General features: G+C 43.1%; 1 protein-coding gene across 1 annotated transcript; it reads right to left on the reverse strand.

Annotated features, from left to right (window-relative positions):
• Nucleotides 1-896: 896 nt before the first annotated feature.
• Nucleotides 897-19,902, reverse strand: FKBP4 (FKBP prolyl isomerase 4). Its single transcript, XM_059493277.1, has 10 exons — nucleotides 19,650-19,902; nucleotides 16,021-16,165; nucleotides 14,698-14,840; nucleotides 10,758-10,878; nucleotides 10,030-10,186; nucleotides 8,898-8,988; nucleotides 8,468-8,551; nucleotides 7,574-7,759; nucleotides 6,802-7,041; nucleotides 897-3,607 (listed from the first exon to the last, which is right to left on the reverse strand). The coding sequence occupies exons 1-10, from the start codon at nucleotides 19,731-19,733 to the stop codon at nucleotides 3,509-3,511; spliced, it is 1,350 nt and encodes a 449-aa protein (XP_059349260.1). The 5' UTR covers nucleotides 19,734-19,902; the 3' UTR covers nucleotides 897-3,508.
• Between the last annotated feature and the right edge of the window lie 65 nt (nucleotides 19,903-19,967).

Below are 19,967 nucleotides of genomic sequence, written 5' to 3' on the forward strand. Positions count from 1 at the left end.
CATAGTTTATGTAGTAACAACAAGGGCACAGTGGTACTTTCAAGACTGCTCACACTTAACAACAGATGCACCATTGACTAGATTTTTTTATAGATGTGCCACAGAAATCACTTTTTGCTTTCAGAAACATGTACAACTATCATGCCTGTAGATTTTTGAAAACTGCTGTTCAACAATTACAAAGTTCTCATTAGGACTTGGCTCTATGCTTTAGCAGCAAAGCCAGTTTAAGCCACAGAGGCTTGTATTTCCAGGAATAATTAGCAATAAATCAAGGTATTTATGTGATTAATAAGTACTCTGGCTTGGCATTCCTGTCCCCTTTAACTGTTTTTCTAGGTCTATAAATCCCTTCTTCTAACCCCAGCAGACATTCACAGTGTTGTTTCCCACAAGAGGGGGTAGTGCTTTGGTATAAATTTTTATACATACAAGAGGCTGTTACTACAGTCAGAGCTCATGAAAATCACCCCCATTACCTGGCAACCCCAAGGCTTTATCAGGCAAATGAAATCAGCATTTCCTTAAGTGAAGTGACCTCCCAAGCATCTCTCTTGCCTCTGTCCTCTCCCACCCACCCCATGAGACCCAGAGCACTGCAGCTCCCAGCTCTCTAACCATGCTCCAACCCAGCAGCAGGTGCTGAATTTGGTGTCTGGGGCCGGGCAGCACTCCAAGCAGCCCTTGCTTGGCGACAGTTCCAGGGCCCAAGCTGGGCTCGCACTGCTGCAGGACAGGTAGTGGAACTCCCCCAGGCCCCCAGTTCAAGTGCTTACACAGTACTTCTCTTTCAGCAAAGGAGACCAGGAATTCACATTCTATTACATGTTAGAACAGGGATACTCTCTGCAATATACACACAAATTCCAGCCCATGGCATGGCATGCAAAGACATCTTTCTCACCATTAAAAAGTCGATTTATTTTAATCTGAGAGAAACAGATTTTCTACCTTTCTTCTGCAGAGCAGGCAAAAAAAAAATGCCCCTTCTGCCCCTGTCTCTAAACAGGACACTGGAGATGCTGAATTTAACACCACGTGATAGGATAAACAACAGCTGAGTTTGAGTACTATGTTCCATGCCTTCAGACAAAAAAAGCCCACCCCAACCAGAAGCCCCCACAAAATTCAAAAGCACACCCACCCCCAAACAAGACACACAAACTGCAGAAAGAAGCAGAATACTGAGTAATAGCTTTCTTGTGAGATATGGTAAGCAGACATTAGAATCACTCAGGAGTTTGTAGTTCATTAAAAGTATTTGTAATATGTAAGCCATTATCCCTTACTTTCACTTCAAAGCCAGTCACTTTTAGATGTATTGTTTTTTTTCCCCTCTGGTCCAGTTTTACAATGTGGTGGGGTGAAGAGGAAGGTAGCAATATGAACATAGAACAATCTCTATGCACAGGTTACAGACTTGCTTTATGCAGAGTTTCCAGCAACACAATTTTTCCCTTTTGCAAATATATGGGTAAATACTGTATCAAATATCATGGGACTATTTTATGGTAATGAACAAACAACAGAGAAAAATAATCTGGACACTGGCTATGCAGACAAGAAAACAGAACCAAAGAACAGTATATTCTCTCAATTCCGTGCAAATTCCAATAAAAACCCACAAAAAGTTCTGTTTTCTTGAGTTTAATTGGAGCTTTATTACTTAAGCTGTGACTTCACAGTCTTCACCTTCAGCAATTTGCAAAGAGGAGGCATACAAGAAAGGCTACAAAACTTAATGGAAGGGACTCCCTACTGAACAAGGGGAAAGAGGGCAATCCCAAGGCAGAAGAATTGGGAGCGCCAATTTGTTCTTAAGTCTCGCATGAGGACTCCTGAAAAAAGCTGATTACTTGAAGCAAATCAAGGAAATAAATTTAGAAAGCAGAACCTGGGATTAAAGTAAGCTGGAACTAGAAAGAAAAACACCGATGACAAATCAGGGACTACCGACCTGTCAGCCTCAGCTCTGTGCCTCCTGGATGCTATGCTAAGGCACATGGAGGACAGGGAGGTGACCAGGGACAGCCAGCACAGCTTCACCAAGGGCAAGGACCATCTGAGCAGCCTAGTGGCCTTCAATGATGTAGTGACTCCATGAGTGAGCAAGGGAAGGGCTACAGGTGTCATTTACCTTAATTTCTGTAATTTTCCTTCTCTAAATTGGACAGAGGTCGATGCAGTGAGGGGACTGTTTGATGGGTAAGAAACTGCTTGCACGGTCACATCTACAGGCTAGTGGTCCAGGGCTCAGCATCCCAATGGACACCAGTGACAAGTGGTGTCCCTCAGGAGCCCATACTGGGACCAGTGTTACTATTACCTTCGCTAATGACATGGATGAAGGAGTAGAGTGCACCCTCAGCAAATGTGCAGGTGACACCCAGCTGAGCAGTCCCCTTGACGCACCTGGAGGACAGGATGCCACCCAGAGTGACCTGGACAAGCCTGAGAAGTGGGGCCATGTGATACTCATGAGGCTTCAAGAAGGCCAAGTGTAAGGTGCTGCACCTGGGCTGGGGTAACCCCTGGTATCAATAATGGCTGGGGGACGAACAGATCCAGAGCAGCTCTGCCAAGGAAGATCTGGGGGTGCTGTTGGATGAGAGGCTGGACATGAGCTGGCAATGTGCACTCACAGCCCAGAAGCCAATTGTAACCTGGGCTGCAACCAAAGCAGCGTGGGCAGCAGGGGAGGGAGGGGATTTTCACCCTGTACTCTGTTGAGACCCCAGCTGGAACACTGCATCCAGCCCTGGGGTCCCCAGCACAGGAAGGACATGGACCTTTTGGAGCAAGTCCAGAGGAGGCCCACCAAGATGATCAGAGGGATGAAGCACCTCTCCTTAAGAGAACTGGAATTGTTCAGCCTGGAAAAAAGAAGGGCTTTGGGGTGACCAAACTGTGGCGTTCCAGTACCTTAAAGGGAGCCTACAAGAAACATGGAGAGAGACTATTTACAAGGGCAAGTAGTGACAGCACAAAGGGCAATGGCTTCAAACTGAAAGAGGGCATGTTAAGATTAGGTATTAGGATGAAATTCTTTACTCTGAGGGTGGTGAGGCACTGGAACAGGCTGCCCAGAGAAGCTGTAGGTGCTCCATCCCTGGAAGTGTCTAAGACCAGGCTGGATGGAGCTCTGAACAACCTGGTCTAGTGAAGGGTGTCCCTGTCCATGGCAGGGGGAGTTAGAACTAGATCTTTGAGGTCCCTTCCAACTCAAGCCATTCTATGATTCTATGAAAATGCAAATAAACCAAGCAGAGTAAATCCAGACAGAACCCAAACAGTAACAGAGGCTGAATGAATAAATAAAGTCACTAGGATTAAGCCAGATTTATGCTGCCACTCAGCTTCTTGAACAGCCACATAAAGCTGTAACTGACTGTGGCATGGTGGCTTCAGCCTCTGCTCCCTTGAAGCCACTATCCAACCAGGTAGAAAAATAAAGGTCTAATTCACTGGAAATTCTTTCATTTACAAAACTAATGGAATAGGGGTATTCTTATGCTTCTGCTTCAACTTCTGATTTATCTTCAACTCCATTCTGCGCATCTTTCATTTCTGCATCTTCAGTGTGGCTTGTCTGAAGAGTAGCAGATGACTAAATAGAGAGACAAAGAAATATATTAATACATTATACAAAATTTACAAAAATTATTATTACACAAAAATATGTAGCAAAACATTGTTTTATTCTTATTCCTTGGAAAGCTCATCTACCCTGCCAGACTGAATTAAGATATTATCTTCAGCCAAAAGAAACCAAAAATGTTCAGGTGTTCTGGTGTTAGGTGGTTATGATTCTTAATGTAGCCTGCACCCACTTGCCACACAACACTTTCTTAGAAGTCCTTTAAATGAAATTCACTTATGAAGCTTCTGCAGGAACTGCTTTTGCCCTGCTTCAATACTAACGTCATTAATTTTCAGCCATTGCCATGGCCTACCCTGACCCAACTTGTATGAGGCACACTAGCACTCAGCATAAGAATCATCTTTGTTGGACAACTAGGTTTTGTGAAGAGACACTTCAAAATCAACAACAGTGATTTGGATGTCCTGTGCAACAGCTAAACTGGAAGAAGATATGATCTGACAGTGTGGCTGCTCTAAAGCCCTCTCCTTGTGCATCTTCCTCATAAACGGTGTGGAAGGCAGAGCCATGAGGTCAGAGCTCCAAGGCCAGCTTTTACAATAGGACATAACCAGCACATCCTGACCTTACAATAATTTTCAAGCACAGTAAGGGGAGGTAAAAATGTCTTGGCTAGCTTATCTCAAAATCTAGTGCAATGGAATTGCTATTCCACCTGTCAGCCCAGCATCTTGAGCCATCTGTTTTATGATAATCTTAGATGAGAACCAAACAAAAACAAGCAAAATCTTAAGCATACAATGCTGGGAGAGCAGAATGGGGAAAAGGGGAAATGGGCAGAATTCTTAAAATTTTACATCAATTTGGCTACAACACAAAACCACATTTAAAAGAACATTCATGCGTCAAAGATCAGTTTTTCATTCTTAGAAGCATTCCACAAAGCACACAAGAGTTAAGTCTTCTCTCCACAGAAAATCTGTTAGCTACCAATCCTAGGCTTAAGATAAGGTGATAAACACCCTGACCTTCAAAAATTCACACTTTACATATGTGAACTTTTCAAATTAATGAAAGGAACTACTGATGCAAGAGTGGCTGTTGAATTTAACAGACTGTGTCAGGAGCATCAGAACTGTAGTCCAAGCTATCTTCTTACCAATCAGAAGACATTCAGTAAACAAACTCTCTTCTCCAGAACTTTGAACTTCTACTACACCACCACTAAACTGACACTGTTGGAGCTGGAGTAAAGCAACACTATAAATGCAGTAACAGGAAAACAAGCTTTTCTTGCAAGGAAACCACCTCAAGACTGGCCCAGGGAGTAAGCATCCTTTACAGTTTATAGTTCCATCACTCCCATTTTACATAAAACCATATCCATTTAAAGCAAGCCAGATGGCTCAGAGGAAAAAAACCCCAAAACCAGCACATTGCACATTCCCAAGATCATCTAACTGGTTGGGAAGAATTCACCAGGCCAGTGGCATCCAGGCCTGTATCAGCAATACTGTGTCCAGCAGGATCAGGACAGGGATTGTCCTCCTGTACTTGGCAATGGTGAGGCCACACCTCAAATCCTGTGTCCAGTGTTAGATGCCAAACAATAATGTTCCATTTACATTTGGTTGGAGTCCAACCTAAAGCATTCTACAACTTCAAACTGATGCTATCCAAAGCAGATAGGGAAATTGGAACTAAGTGCAATGTTTTTCCAATATCCCAAACAGTCTATAGTGCAAAGATTATAAGTCTGCCTTTTGCCAAGAATGTTACTCTATTACTCCAACTATTTGTCTTAAGAGTTGAAGAAAGCTTAAGGCTTTTGAAGTTTTAGTGGGTATAGCTTGTTTCAGCAATCCACTCTTCCTATTTCAACAGATCCTGCTGTATCCCACACCTAGTGGAGGAAGCTAAATTCCCAGCAGCTGTGCTAACCTAAAGGATCCTTCACCACAGAACCTGGCAGCTGGCAATTAAATCCTGCAATTTCAGAAATGAAGATGTCCAACAGTGAAATAATTCTACTTTTTAGAAAAATATTTCTGAGATTTTTTTATTAAAAATTAAGATACTGTGTGACTTTATATCACTGTCTAGAAGGACAAACAGAATACCTTCTTTTATGCTTCAATACACAAAGACTGCTGACATCAGGCTGCTTTAGCCAAAAAGAGAAGAAAGTGAAGCGTTTCATGTAGGAAATTGTCAGCTGAAACGGCTGAACTGTCAGGATACACTCATCTGAGGATATCATGCCTCTGGAAAGACTCAATGACACAGTTAACCAAAGGAAATTAATGTACCAGTATCAGGCACTTTTGTATGTTCTCCATGCATATTCTGGAAAGGTGAAAATAACCTCATAAAATACAAACTTCTCTACTCCCCACTGTCACTGACATAATTTGAGTCTGACGAAATTTGAGTCTGACATAAACCCCAGATTTGTCAGAGAAGTTACAGGTTCATCTTGTCCTTCTAGATCATCAGATTTAAGTAAAAAAAACCAGAAGGTTCTCTTAGGATATGTGATTCTCACCAGTAACCTGAAATGTTTCTTGGTACCTAATACAATCTTGTTAGAACCTGTACTCACATCCTGCCATTATTAACTGAACTAGCATTTACTAAAATTCTAGTGAAAGCTTATGAAGAAAACCATCCATACAGCAGAATAATCAATCTTCTGACAATCCACAATCTGTGACATTTGTAATGGAGACCATCAACCACATCCTAATGTGTCCGTGAGAAGCAAGATGGTGTTCAGCACCCTCTGTAGGACAGACACAAGCTCTCACTAGATGGGCACCCCAGGCACCAGAAAAGCCCATTCTTTGCAACAGATTCTAGAGGAACAGGTGCTTTTTCCACTTCTAGAACATTGTCTTGTTTGCACCTCATCAGTTTAACTGCCTTCTGATTAACACTGGTCTGTGGCAAATCCAGTTGAAATAGATAAGAGCTTTCTGTGCAATGGTTGGTATTCCTGGTTTTCCTGTTCAAACAAGATGGCCTAATAATTTTGACTGTTGGCACTCTGAGTTCCATCCCTGCTCCCCAAAGCAGTCCTCTACTTGAGTGTTCTCCTGCTATAATTATCTGTAATAAGAAGCAAGGTGAGTACCTAAACCACTGTTCCTTGTCTAACACATGACACCACCTCCTGTCATGTTCAGAGTAGTGTTACTTACCTTGATGTCTTTGTCTGCGAGCCTTTGGAACATGTTGGCGTACATCTTCTTCTCCTTCTCATGCTGCTCCCGGATTTTCTGCTGACAAGTCACCAGCTGCACTTTGGCAGCTTTGTTACTTGGATAAAGTTGTATCACCTTCTGGAAATCTGCTCGGGCCAACTCAAAGTCATTGACAGCCAAGTGAGCTTCTCCCCGCCGGAAAAGGCCTTTTTCATTGTTGCTATCCAGTTCTAGTGCCTGCATTCACAAAAACCAAAGTCATGTTCAGCAAATTTTTATTCTTTTATAAAAATTATATGCAGTCAGAACATCAGTGACTGCTAGGAACTGTACCTTCTGATGTAGGCTTATGAGTCTTGTCAGGGCTTACTAATAAAGTCAGTGGAGTACAGTAGAAATACAAAAAGGAATTAATATAGTAGGCTATTTGACAAGAGAACCAGCAAGTCTAAGATTTAGTCAGGGAGTAATCCTGCTCTTTGAAAGACCTCTGCCAACACGACTACCTTCACCACATTTCAAGTGTTCCTTATTCCTAAATACTTGAATATTCTCAATGTAGCAGCAAGTTAGTAAAAGATGTTGAAAGGGCACTAATTATGAAAATAATCAGTTGGATATTTTGAGCGCACTAAAAATTCTGTACTACCCAAATGACAGCTGGTAAGAAAGACGAAACACCACATTGGCCTGTTGTCCCTAAAATGTTTAAAGCAAGACAAACTGTCAGACTGCTTGTGCAGTTTAAGAATAAATCAACTCCTATTACCTTGTTGCAGTTCTCCAAAGCCTGGGAGTATTCCTTTAGCTTGAGATGGCACATAGCTAAGTTAAGGTGGGCAGCAAGCCTCAGGCTTTTGGCTTTTGACTCCTCCTCCTCGGAGAGTCCCGACTCGTGCTCCAGCCACGACACAATCTTCTTATACTGTAATGCTGCCCGCTTGTATTTCCCCTCCTGTAAACAAGGCAGCTCAATTATCACAAAGCTCATCATAGGAACTTTTATCTCCCTCTTGACCCTTTTGCCTGCCTTGAGCAATACATCTAAAAAACCCCATTTCATCAAAAAGTAACATCTATCATCAAAAATACACTACTTCTGAGAGCCGTTCCTGCACAGGATCAGAAAATCTTTAGGAATACTTAACAGGTTCCCCACTAGAGCCAGGGATATATGCCAGCATTGATACTTCACTGAACTCCTACCTTTATATTCAACTTATGATGCAAAAATAAGGGAAGATGGGGAATTCTCAACATGCAATACCAAGATAATAGGAAACTCTTCCTTTAGCTACTGAAATTGTTTTCAACAGCTTCTCCACACATCTCTACCCAAATGAATGTTGTTCACTCATAGCACTGGCCCACAGCAGGAACTGAAATACTGCACACCCTACAGTGTTATCTGTAGACAGAGCAAACAGCTCTAACAGACAGCGCCCTGCAGTTAGTTCTTTGGATAATCCAACCGAGTTTCTTTTTTTTTAAGACACATTCCCCTTCAGCTCTCCCTGTAAAATCTCACAGAATACAATGAACACCACTCAGAAATTACAGAAGCTGTAAACATCATTATCAATGATGTTTATTATTATCAAATATGTTTATTATCATGACACAGACCAAGAAATGCTATTATTACTTGGGTACTGTAACTTACCTTGAAGTACTGAGTGCCTCTCTCCTTCACGATAGAGCTCTGTTCCAACTTCTCATCCGTGTTCATTTCCCAGGACTCCTTAGCCTACCCAAACAGGAACAGTTCCAGTCAACTTCAACACAACTTCTAGGGAAATCAAGTAGCTATGTTGCTTCCCACTAACAGTATGGTTGAGATAAGCCTGGCAAAGCAGAGCTTTGCACTGCTCATGGAAACCAGCCCAGAGCACGAGAGATGGCAACAGACAGGGATACAGAAAGAATAAGGACCATTTCAGCCAAGAGCTCCCAGCATGTCAGCATCATCTCTGGCAACAGTGGCCTCCTTGTTTCACATCACCATTCAATAATTCCATTGTCATCATTTAAGCTGCACTCCCACTTCTTCCCCCAGCCCCGGATCTCTTTGGGATTTCGTCTCTTGCTCTCACCTTTTCAAAGCTTTTGAGTTTCACTTCATACTGCAGCTCTGCATCTGGAGGGATCTTAAATTTCTCATTCCCAGCACTTCCAAAACCATAGCTGTAAAATGGGAGTGGGGAGGGAGAAGCAAAAGTTACAAATAAGAGAAGAGTTCTAAACTATCCATCGAGCTACATTTGCTACACAGGAAGAGGGAGACAAAAACCCCATGCAAATTTGGGATGCACATAAATTATTATTACAAGACAAAGGCTTGAAGAATTCTAGATACAATTCTAAAATTAGCAAGGACAAGACAGAAGTAAGTAAGAGAAAGCTAGTATTCACTTCATTAATCTTTTAGCAACTCGTATTATTTTATTCGTTTTTTAGTTAACTTTAAGGAAAAGCAAGTAATCCCTTCATTAAAAAAAAAAGCCAAATCAAAACAACCAACTTTCAAATTGCAACTACCATATTTAATATTTATGGTCTGAAACTGAGTGTTGCATTCAGAGCACCTGTATTTTAGTTCTATTCTTAGAAAAGCAAAGAGAATAAAGACCAAGATTAGGTGAGCAGCTGTACACTTAAGACACTGCTAACCAGCTGGTAAACAGGAAATGCTTCCAGAAAGGTACTGCTATGCAATTCTAGAAAGAGCTGCATATTAGCAGGAAAACCCTCTAGATCAGATTGCTTTCCTTTTCTGCTCCCATCAGGCTTAGTTACAGTTTAAAAAAAATTAAATGAAAACTGAAATAAATTAAAGTTTAATGAAAACAATCTGTGCAACTCCACTTGTTTCAGATGTGTTCTCATTGAAAAGAGAAAATTCTGCCTATATCCAAGTCTACATATGGACTGTTTTACAGTAATCAGTCATGAAGAGGGATCACAAAAATCCAAGTTTGAGAGCAATGTTTTTCAAAAATATTTAGAGGTCAGCGTTACAGAGACTTTAGTTAATTTTTTCTGGACTGCTACTGCTTCACTATGAAGTGGCAAAGCATGATACTTCTCATACATCAAATTTTGGGGCTGATCCAGGTTTTTACCACAGCACTGAAAAAATACTTAAAGGTATTATAATGAAATAGTTCCTTCTTGCCAGATGATTAGTGTAAGCCCTTTCTATATCAAACACCAGAAACAGCATACCTGGGCTTGAGATAGAACACAGATTCCTCTGATTTCTCCATTTTTTGAATTGCTTTCTCCAGCCCATGAGGAATATCAAAGTTTTCACCTTCTCCAATCTCAAACCGCAATTCCCGCTTGTCAAAAACACGATCTCCGTGTCGGCCTTCAAACTGGACTGGTAACAAAAACCAGAACAGCAGCGAGAAATCAGAATGCAGTGTATGGCAGTGGGCAGTACCCAGGAGTGCACAGGGAGTTCCATACAGGCAGGCAGCACACACACAAGTGCCAAAGCCTCCTCCTGAACAGTCTTTTCTCTTTTAGCAGCTACCTATGGCGTGGCAGCTACTGGCAGCAAACAGAACTTCTGCTGTTCAATTTAACAACCCCTCTTTTTTTGTTGTTCATTTAAGTGTTTGTTTTTTCCACTCTGACAAAAAGTGCCAGAATGACTTCCCCTTTTGTTCCTTAGCACATGGAAATACTTTATGAGACTCAATCACCTTCTGTCATCAGATAAGCACTTCAACAGATTCAGTATCACCAGAAAACACAGTTGCTGCTGGAAAATGTAAACCTTGCTAGAAACAGGAGAAGGAAAGCTTACTCTAGGTTGTTAAGTTACTTGGTACAGAAAAGAGAAGCCATGTATTCCTGTCCCTCAGGACATGCAGTTGTAGGCTGTGAAAAGGTTCTGTCATCCCTCACTGCAAATCCATTCACTATTTATGTAACAACACACTTACTCTCTACAAGTGCATCCTCATTGGGCCTGGAGTAGCCCTCTCCTTTTTTACGGATTCTTCGGATGATGCCACCATCTTCTTCATCAGTGAGGTCCTCCCCCTTGAACTCAAAAAGTTCTATCTGTTGAGGGAAGAACAGCCTTTCATTTATTCTTATTAGACCAATTTAGTAACTCACAGGATTTATTCTCCAGAGATCTTTGAAACTTATAACCCTCTGCTGCAACAAATTGTTTTAGATTTTTAAGAACTAGTGCTCAAGTAGGAGACAAGTATCCAGTCTGAATCTTCACATGCCTTCCCAAGTAAATGTAAACCATAGTTTCAAGTGGAAGTAACACAACAACACAGAAAAACAGTCTAGTTACAAAAGGTACTTTCCTTGCTGCTATGAAGTGAAGGAAAAAAAAAATCATATCCTATTTTTGAGTAAAACAATAGTGAAAACTACTCTCAAGCACAAAAAAGCAAGTCATTATAATCAGTATTGTTTAGACTACCTCATTAAAAAAAAAAAGTTCAGAGCTAATGCTGTGGAGGTTTCTGACACTGGACTTGAGATAAGTGGAATGCAAAAGGCACTGAATATCCACCAGTACTTCCACTTTTTATTTTAATTGATACCTATTAACAAATAATATTCTGGTCTTTCTCTTCAGTCAGTCTTAAAAAAGTAATTCCTGAACATCCTACTGATGACCATACCATGTGTACCTCCCCCCCTTTTTTTTTTCCCAGCCTGAACAATACTATTCTATGGAATAATCTAGCAATCTAATAATATTGCTCAGCAAAAGTAATCATGAGAAAGAAAAAACAAAACCACTACCAGATCAAAAAAGAAAAGAACTTCCAAATCAGAGGACATGCATTACTTCTTATCATATAAAATGCTGGTGTGACGACACAGGTACAAAAATCTCTTTAAGATTTAAGAGATGTAAGTTCTAGAGGGTCTTTTGTAATGCAACTTGTACGAAAATTTGGTATGGGGATAGGCACTTGCAAAAGAACCCTGCTGATACTGTGTGAAGTAATAAAAAGTAAACCTAGGTAAAAATAAAAGAGTGGAAACTTAGAGACTTTAGCTGCTTGAGAGTCATACTAGCCAGAAACTATTGCAACCTAGTAGAACTTGGGAAAATTTCCTGGATCTAATTTCCAACCCACACCCCCAGTCAGGACACACCCAGCACCACTTACTTGTTGCAGCCAGTGAGCCTCAGGCTATTTTGTTAGGAAAGCACAAAACTATCACAGGCAGCTTTGGTCCTTTCCTTCCTCCCCTATTCCCTTCAACCTAACTGCCCAGGCAGGCATGAGGGGATATCAAGACTCATAAGTGAAACACTACTTTTACCTAAAAGCACACCCAGAAAATGGAGGACCAGACTGGCAGCACCAAGAAAAACCCACTGGAAAGTGAATAACCTGGGTGACTGTGGGGGATGGACTCAGGAGCAGCCTGATGGATCAAATTCCATCTTGCAGATAAATAAAATACTTTTATTTATCCCAATGTCAGGTATTACCTCTTGTTGAAGGACAATACAAATTTCTCTGCTTTCTGCTGTCCACGTGCATCCTGTGTAGTAGTGCTAAGGCCTTAAGAATGCCCCACTGTGCTGCCTAGGTAGAAGGCCTTGAGCTTTTAGCTTGCACTTCAATCATCAGCTCAGCCCTGATTACAGCTGGTATCACTTGCATAGAAGCACACAGCACTCCACCATGGGTAGTTTGATCCAATACAACTAAGCCATGAATAACACCAGATTTCTAGGTAAGAAAATGCTCTTTATGAACAGCTCTACATGACACTACTTTTCAGAAATAATGGTCTCAATTTTGATGCACTCAAAGTGAGTAAATGTCATCCCTTAGTGGACACTACCTGCTAGCAATATTTTTTTAATCCTTCACACAGAATATATCTTTAATCCTATTACTCACAGGTCCATGAAAAAAAAAAAAAAAGAAATGCAAATACACTACCCAAATGCAAAGCAAACTCAATATCCAATTATATGAAGGCCAATGGTACCTGGCCTGTATCAGCAATGGTGTGGCCAGCAGGACCAGGGCAGTGATTGTCACCCTGTACTAGGCACTGGTGAGGCCACACCTCAAATCCTGTGTTCAGTTTTGGGCCTCTCAGTTCAGGAAGAACACTGAGGTGCTGGAGTGTGTCCAGAGAAGGGCAACAGAGTTGGTGAAGGGTCTGGAGCCCAAGTCCCACGAGGAGCTGCTTGAGAGAGCTGGGGGTGTTTAGCCTGGAGAAAAAGAGGGGTCTTGGGGGGAGCCTTCTCACTTTCTACAACTCCCTGAATGGAGGCTGTTGCCAGATGGGGTCAGTCCCTTCTTCCAAGTAACAAGTCACAGAACAAGAAGAAATGGCCTCAAGGTGCACCAGGGGAGGTTTAGAACGGATATTAGCATTAGAACAGGCTGCCCAGGGAAGTGGGTGAGTCACCCTCCCCGGAGGTATTTAGGTGTGGCACCGGGTTGGGTTAATGGTTTAGTGATGGACTTGGCAGTGTCAGATTTATGATTGGACTCAATGGTCTTGAAGGTATTTTCCATCCTAAAGGACTCTATGTATAATTTACCCTTCTTAACAGATGCTCATTGCTTCCAATAAAATCTAAACGGACTTTCAGTCTTTGAATTACTCCGTGAGCTATTTTCACCTTTCTCAGATATTAGATAAAACATTCAATCTCAGAGCAATCATCAATTTTAAAGCTTTCCTTATGCCCCCAATTGTAGGATTCCATTCCATTGATTAAGTGCTTTAGAGCAAAGTAACTTTAAAAATTACACTAAAGAGTCTGCCTTCTCTCAGGCAGAATTTATTTTGAAACAATTGTTGGCAAATTGATCTGTTTCAACAGTAAGAAAAATCCATCCTCTTTAAACCCTGTTGAGACTGTCAGGGTATGCTTCAGAACAGCTTTAATGTAATCCTACATGGAAAAAACAAATACAAGTCTCAGCATTCTGAGCAACCATTCTCACTTCTAAAATAACACACAAGAGACAGCTGCTGTTTCCACCCCCCTTTGGGGAAGGAGCGGGAAGATGTGGGGGAAAATTGTTTTTAAGGTCAGTAGGAAATAAAATCTCTCCTCTCCTGGTGAGGCCGAGAGACACCAAGGATAAGTGGCTCCATGCTCACCAAGACATGCAGCTCTGCTCCAGGAGAGCAGCTGGCCATGTGAGTTGACAAACTGGGTTACCCAGCTGCCAAACTCAAGACTGCCAAGTCTGTCACAGGCACTGAGTGAGTGCACAGGATTTCATCTATGGGGGCAAGACTGATCAGTGTAGCATGGATGCACAGAGAGACTTTGGCAATGAACCAGCAACCTAAATGCAAACTGGTTTTATGATGCTTTAAGGCAGACTGAAATGCTCAGTTCTACAGAAAGAGTTCATAATTGCAGGGCTGTTCAAATATTGTATTCCAGCAGTTTACATGGGGCAATTACCTCTTTTCTCCCTGAAATAGCTCATAATAGGTAATGTTAATGTAAAGAAAACACAAGTTAGTATAAAAACATATTATTGAGGGCATTAATTGCTCTTTCTGCAGTTGAAAACATTTAATATATCATTACTCTGAGTGTTATGAAGTTATTAAAGATTTTAACCATTCAGTTTATCACTGAAATAGTCTGCTCTCCCAGCCTGCACTTTACTGCTGCAAATCACCCAGTAACTGCAAAATTACAACTCACCACTGAAGATCATTCAAGTGTTATAAAAAGAGAAGGGAAACCTGAGCCATTACAGAGCAGTGGCAGCCAGACTAAAATTTTGTCCATGCTACCCAAAATGGACCATGTTATTTTCCCTAGAAAATATAACAATCCTGTTTTGAAAGGATACTGCCTCACACATATTTTCAAGCATACAGTTCTAGTGACCATCTCTCACTTACCTCAAAAATCAGTGTAGCATTGGGAGGTATCTTTGGAGGGCTCCCAGCTGAGCCATAGGCATATTCTGGTTTACACGTAATCCGACAGATTTCACCAATCTTCATAGTGGCCACAGCAATGTCCCATGCTTTGATCACCTCACCTGTACAAGTCAAATGCCATCACACATGAAAGGCATGATCAGGTGAAACTGAGCATTATCAGTTTTAGTATACAAAAGCTAAGACAGCAGAAATACTGAAGAACTTGTGCTCACTCTCATTTATGTACATCAGTTTTAAGCCTAAAAAAATTCTAAAGTTTCCCAGGGACCCAAATTTGGCCTAAACATTTTTTCATTCCAGGTGTAACAACTATTTTCACAGAATAACAGAACAGACACCAGCTGAAGTGCTTGGCACAGTCAGAAGTGTGAAGAAGTAACAATAAACTCTTCCGAGAGGAAGGCCTTAGGGTGAGAGATTGCCTGCTCCTGTTTTGAAAATAATCCAAACCAACAGCCTTTTCTGTTCATACTTTTATCAGCTGGCAAAGAACAGCACCAGTGGTAACTAAAAGTTACACACATTTGTAACAGAAAGGGGGAAGAAAATAGTAGCATTCCTTTGACAGGAAAGAAAAGCTGTAACAAACTCCCCTCTCTTACTCAAGCTGTCCTAATTGCTGCTCCTCTTGACTCATCAAGCAGACTTCCTATTAGTCTTGTGTTAATAGGTACACTTAATATCATCTCAAATTGAAGTACAATTAATTTACCTCTTTTTAAAAAGGAGGTATTATCTATTTTTTTAAAAAGAAGAAGGTAAGAAACTTCCAGGGAAGAATACAAGATTGAGTAATAAGATTTGCAGAAATAACGATGCTCAGATTTCCAAAAAATGAAATATTTTGATAATGAAGAGATGCACTGCTCAAAGACTCATATTTGGGTTAACTTGAGAATTTTGTGGAAAAGAGAGTGTGTTTCATCATAAGACAGCTGCCTCTGTGTACCCTGTCACAATTAAGCACTCCTGAACTGAGGTCAGCCCCCCAAAAAAACCCAACCAAAAAAATGCATATTCTGGCTATTTAACTGCCCCTTATATCTACATTTCAGGTCAGATTTGTTCTCCTGGAGTACTTTGTCTGAGGCCTGTGAATTCTTCTTTTAAGGGGCTACACAGTTCTCTCATTCACAAAAATCTCACATTCTGATGGGGCCATTCTAAGAGAATACAAGTTTAAGTTTAAGTGGCAGTTTTGAAAAGCAAAGGAGCCACACAAGGAAATCCTGTCTCGATTATTACCAAAACTGATCAGTACCAAACACAAAATATTACCTTTCCCCAAGTCAAATGAGAATTTGTCTTTTCTGTCCAGACTGGAGTCAAATTTTGTGCCATCGAGAAGCCACCCCGTGTAATGGACGGTCACCTTATCACCTATCATCGGAGACTCTGTCCCACTGCCTTCTCTCTTGACAACCTGGGGAAAACAGCAACCAGCATTAACATCATAGAAATCAAGCCTGCCTGCCCACTGGACACGAATCACAAATACCTAGATATGTGTGTTATCATCCTTGGCAGACAAAGGATTTGCAGGTTTTTTTCAGTCACCTGGAAATGGACTGGCTGTTCTTTCTGCAGATTAGCGATGCTGCAAATGCAGAACCTCAAGATGGCTGTGCTGTGATACAAGAATTTAACAGGCAACAGTTGTGATCAGCTTACAGATCTCTGCATTAGGCAGGGCTTTTTCTTCTTTACTCAAGCATTTGCCTCATCACCTCTGTATCATCACGCCCCAGTTCAGTGTTCTAGGCAAAGCACTTAAACAAGAGAACAAGGTGGTTCTTTCCTTGCAAAGTCTTTTCCAACATGTAATCTGAAATTATTCGAGTTCAACCAGGCAGTTTAACAGTTAGCAGTGTCTCACCTCACACAGGTTAGTTCTATCAGCCTACAGAGTAACACTTAAAAATTATTTATTGCAAGAATTTTGTCTCCCCACAATTCTGACACGGATTGTCAGCACCCTCGTCTCACATACAGCTACATGGGTTTGCTTTTCTTCTTAGGGAGAAGAAAATCCCCAGCCTGCCCAGCAAGACAAGTATTAAAAGAATCTATACTATCCAGAAAGTGGGGACAATCTCTCTGGTGTTCATTTGAAGCATATAAAAAAATCAGAGAATAATAGTGACATATCTCAGATGCAAGGATATGAGGCCTTGCCCATAACAGGATTCCCGAAGTTCAGATTTGAATTTTGAATTTTTCCCAATATAGATTGAAACCAGCTAGCCCTAAGCCAAAGTTCTGCATTATCTTAGCCAGGCAAAAGGGGACCAATGGAGGACCATATTTGCTTGTATCATGGAGACCTGGAAAACATTCTGTTATAGAAGATAAATATCTATCCAAGGGCAGTTACAGGGCATCCCTCCTTTAAATGTCATGCTTCTATATCCATCATGTTTTTCACTGAATGAGGCAGACCTTTGGGAGTCTCCTTCACAAATTTCAGTTTCCTGCAACCCACCACAGTCAATCTCCCACCATCCCTGTCACTGACTATCCAGCTGAAATGCCAGGGCCCTCCATCCAAAACCAAAGCTTCACCACCAACAGCTTCTGGTCGACTAACAAGCTGAGAGCACCTCACTGAAAGCCTAAAACAAAAAATACTCCCACAAACAAACAAAACCTAGAAAAAATCCTGGCTGCTTGTTTTTTAAGGAAAGGATGCTCAATCTGAAAAGGGATGCCTGACCTCATACAGAACACCATCCCTTTAACCCTGCACCAGCACCACGGCCTTTATTAGTATTACAAAACCAATCTGTGATGTCTCCCCAAGGAAGGCAAAAGTTCAAGCAACCACTCCCACAGAGATAAGGAAACAGAGAAGTATGAGAAAAGCACATGAATCAGGTAGGCAACCTGACCTACATCATGCTTAGCAGATGCAATTTGCAAATCTGCATAAAGTAGATGCAAACTAGCACTTGAAAGCAGCCAGTCTGATGTAATTTTGAAAAACTATGTTTAATGGAAATTTACTAAATTTCACCAAATGCTATATTCTTGTAGTGCCATATCAAGGTACTCTACAGTAACAAATATCTCATTTTCATTACTGATACAATTTATTCTTTTGCATTTGTTCCATTTTGAAGAGACTGAAGTTTCACTTGTGAATATGGAAATACTATTTTCTGTAAGGTTTGCATTTCCTTTTCAGATGAAGAAACAGGATTTTTCAGCTCATATGGCATTTCAAATGGTTTATTTCCAAACTTAATTACTTATTCTAGGAATTGTGCAAGTATATTCAGCAATATCAGGTAAAAAACTGTGGATTCTATTCTGATATACAGCTAATGAGCAAATAAACACACTCCTGGAATCGCTGCAACAATACCAGTACATAATTAGTGTAGGTTAGTTCAGAGCTAGACACCTGATTTCAGCACATGCATTTTGCACTCCAGCAATTACGTAAAAATAAAATCTATGAAGGCTGGACTTTGTGACCTCTACAGTATTTTACTTACCATGTCACAATCTCAATTTTTGTGATTTTCACAACCTCACTTTGTTTGCTAGTGTTTTCTACTCCCCTCCTCAAAACAAACAAACAAAAAAACGACAGAAAAACCAACCCAAAAAACACCTGCTGCTTCTCCATCATTAAAAAGCAGGTACTGCATCAATCGGGCAGACCCCACTGCCCTTCTGCCACGCTCAAGGCATCTGGGCTGCGGGAGACCTGGGCAGCCATGCAGATGAGAACCCTGACCTAATACTGTACTATGTGCAAAACCCAAAAATTCTCACCTAAACATGCTAGCAGGAAACATGGAAAAGCAGAAATATAGCAGCCAACATCTTCAATCTGTTCCCTTAATACTCTCCTGAACGGGAGACAGCGCCTCCATAATGAACCCAGAATTCAGAAGGCTCTAAAGGTTAAACCCAGAATTTTGCCTTTGCTGTGGCGCCCCTTTCTCCTCCTGAACAGCGTAACTTCGAAATTTTACTGCGGCTGAATAACGCTTCTAAATAATCGCTGAAGTTTTTAGCAGAGCCTAAGGAAGTTTCTAGAGATATGGAAATAGGCAACGTCTGACAGAGGAAGTTCGCACAACTCCCCCTCACGGTATAAATCCCGCTGCCCTTATCGCCTGCCTTCCCAGTACAAAGGAGAGCAGCCGCTCCGCCTCGACCGCGCCGGGGACCTGCCCGGCCACCCGGGGACCTGCCCAGCCGCCGCCCCAGCGGCACCGAGGGGCGGCTAGGCCGCTCCGAGCACCGGACCGCGCACCGGACCGCGCACCGCGGGCCTGGGGGCGGCCCGGAGCCCGCGGCCTGAGGGGAGCCGGGCCGGGCATGGCGGGGACGGGCACCGAGCGCACGTGCCCTGCCGGGGCTCCATCTTTATTTCCCGGCCCCGGACACGTGCTGGGGGGGCGGGGATGGACCCGGACCCCCACAAGCCACGCTGCGAGCCGGACAGAGAGCCCGGTCCGCCGCCCCTCCCGCATCTCCCCCTAAACGGCGGAGGAAAGCCCAAAGGCAGGGGAAGCGCCTTTTCGCTGCACAGCCCCCCCGTGACCCCGAGCTCTCCCGGCGTGCAGCCCGGGCCCCGGCTGGCCCCGGGAGGAGCGGGGAGCCGCCAGGAGGAGCGGGGAACCCCCGCAGCCAGCCGGGCAGCGCTTGCGCAGCCGGGGCGCGCTCCCGCCCTCCGCCGCTGTTGTTTAATCGCCCGCGCTGCGCCAGCCCTGCCTGGATACCCGGGGACCGCCTCGGCCCCTTCCCCACGGGCCACACAATGGGCCCGCTAGGGCCAGGGCGCCCAGGGAGCACCCGCTCGTAGGCTAAGAGGAATGCCCCCGCTCCCCGCCGGCACAGGGTCCCCTCCGAGCTCGTGCGGAGGGTGGGGATGGGGAACAGCCGCCCTGTACCTTGAGGACGCCCTCATCCTGCTTGGGAGTGATGTCCACCCCTTCCAGGGGAGCCCCGTCCGCTTTCATCTCCTCCGCCGTCATGCCGCCTGCCGCTGCCACCTCTGCGCAGGGAAGGGCCGCCTGGCGGGCTCGGTGCTGCGCTGAGCGCCGGGATGAGGCTGCGATAGCGCCTGGCTGCGCCTCCGGCTCCGGGCAGCGCGGGTGGGGGCGGGCGCCGCACGCCTCCTTCCCTGCTGCTCTCACCGCAGCGCCGGCCCCTGCTCGGCGAGGAGGAGGAAGGGGAGGGGAGAGGGAGGGACCGAGAAGTTTCTAGAG

The sequence above is a fragment of the Ammospiza nelsoni genome, chromosome 2 (assembly GCF_027579445.1).
Source record: "Ammospiza nelsoni isolate bAmmNel1 chromosome 2, bAmmNel1.pri, whole genome shotgun sequence".
Taxonomy (NCBI): Eukaryota; Metazoa; Chordata; class Aves; order Passeriformes; family Passerellidae; genus Ammospiza; species Ammospiza nelsoni.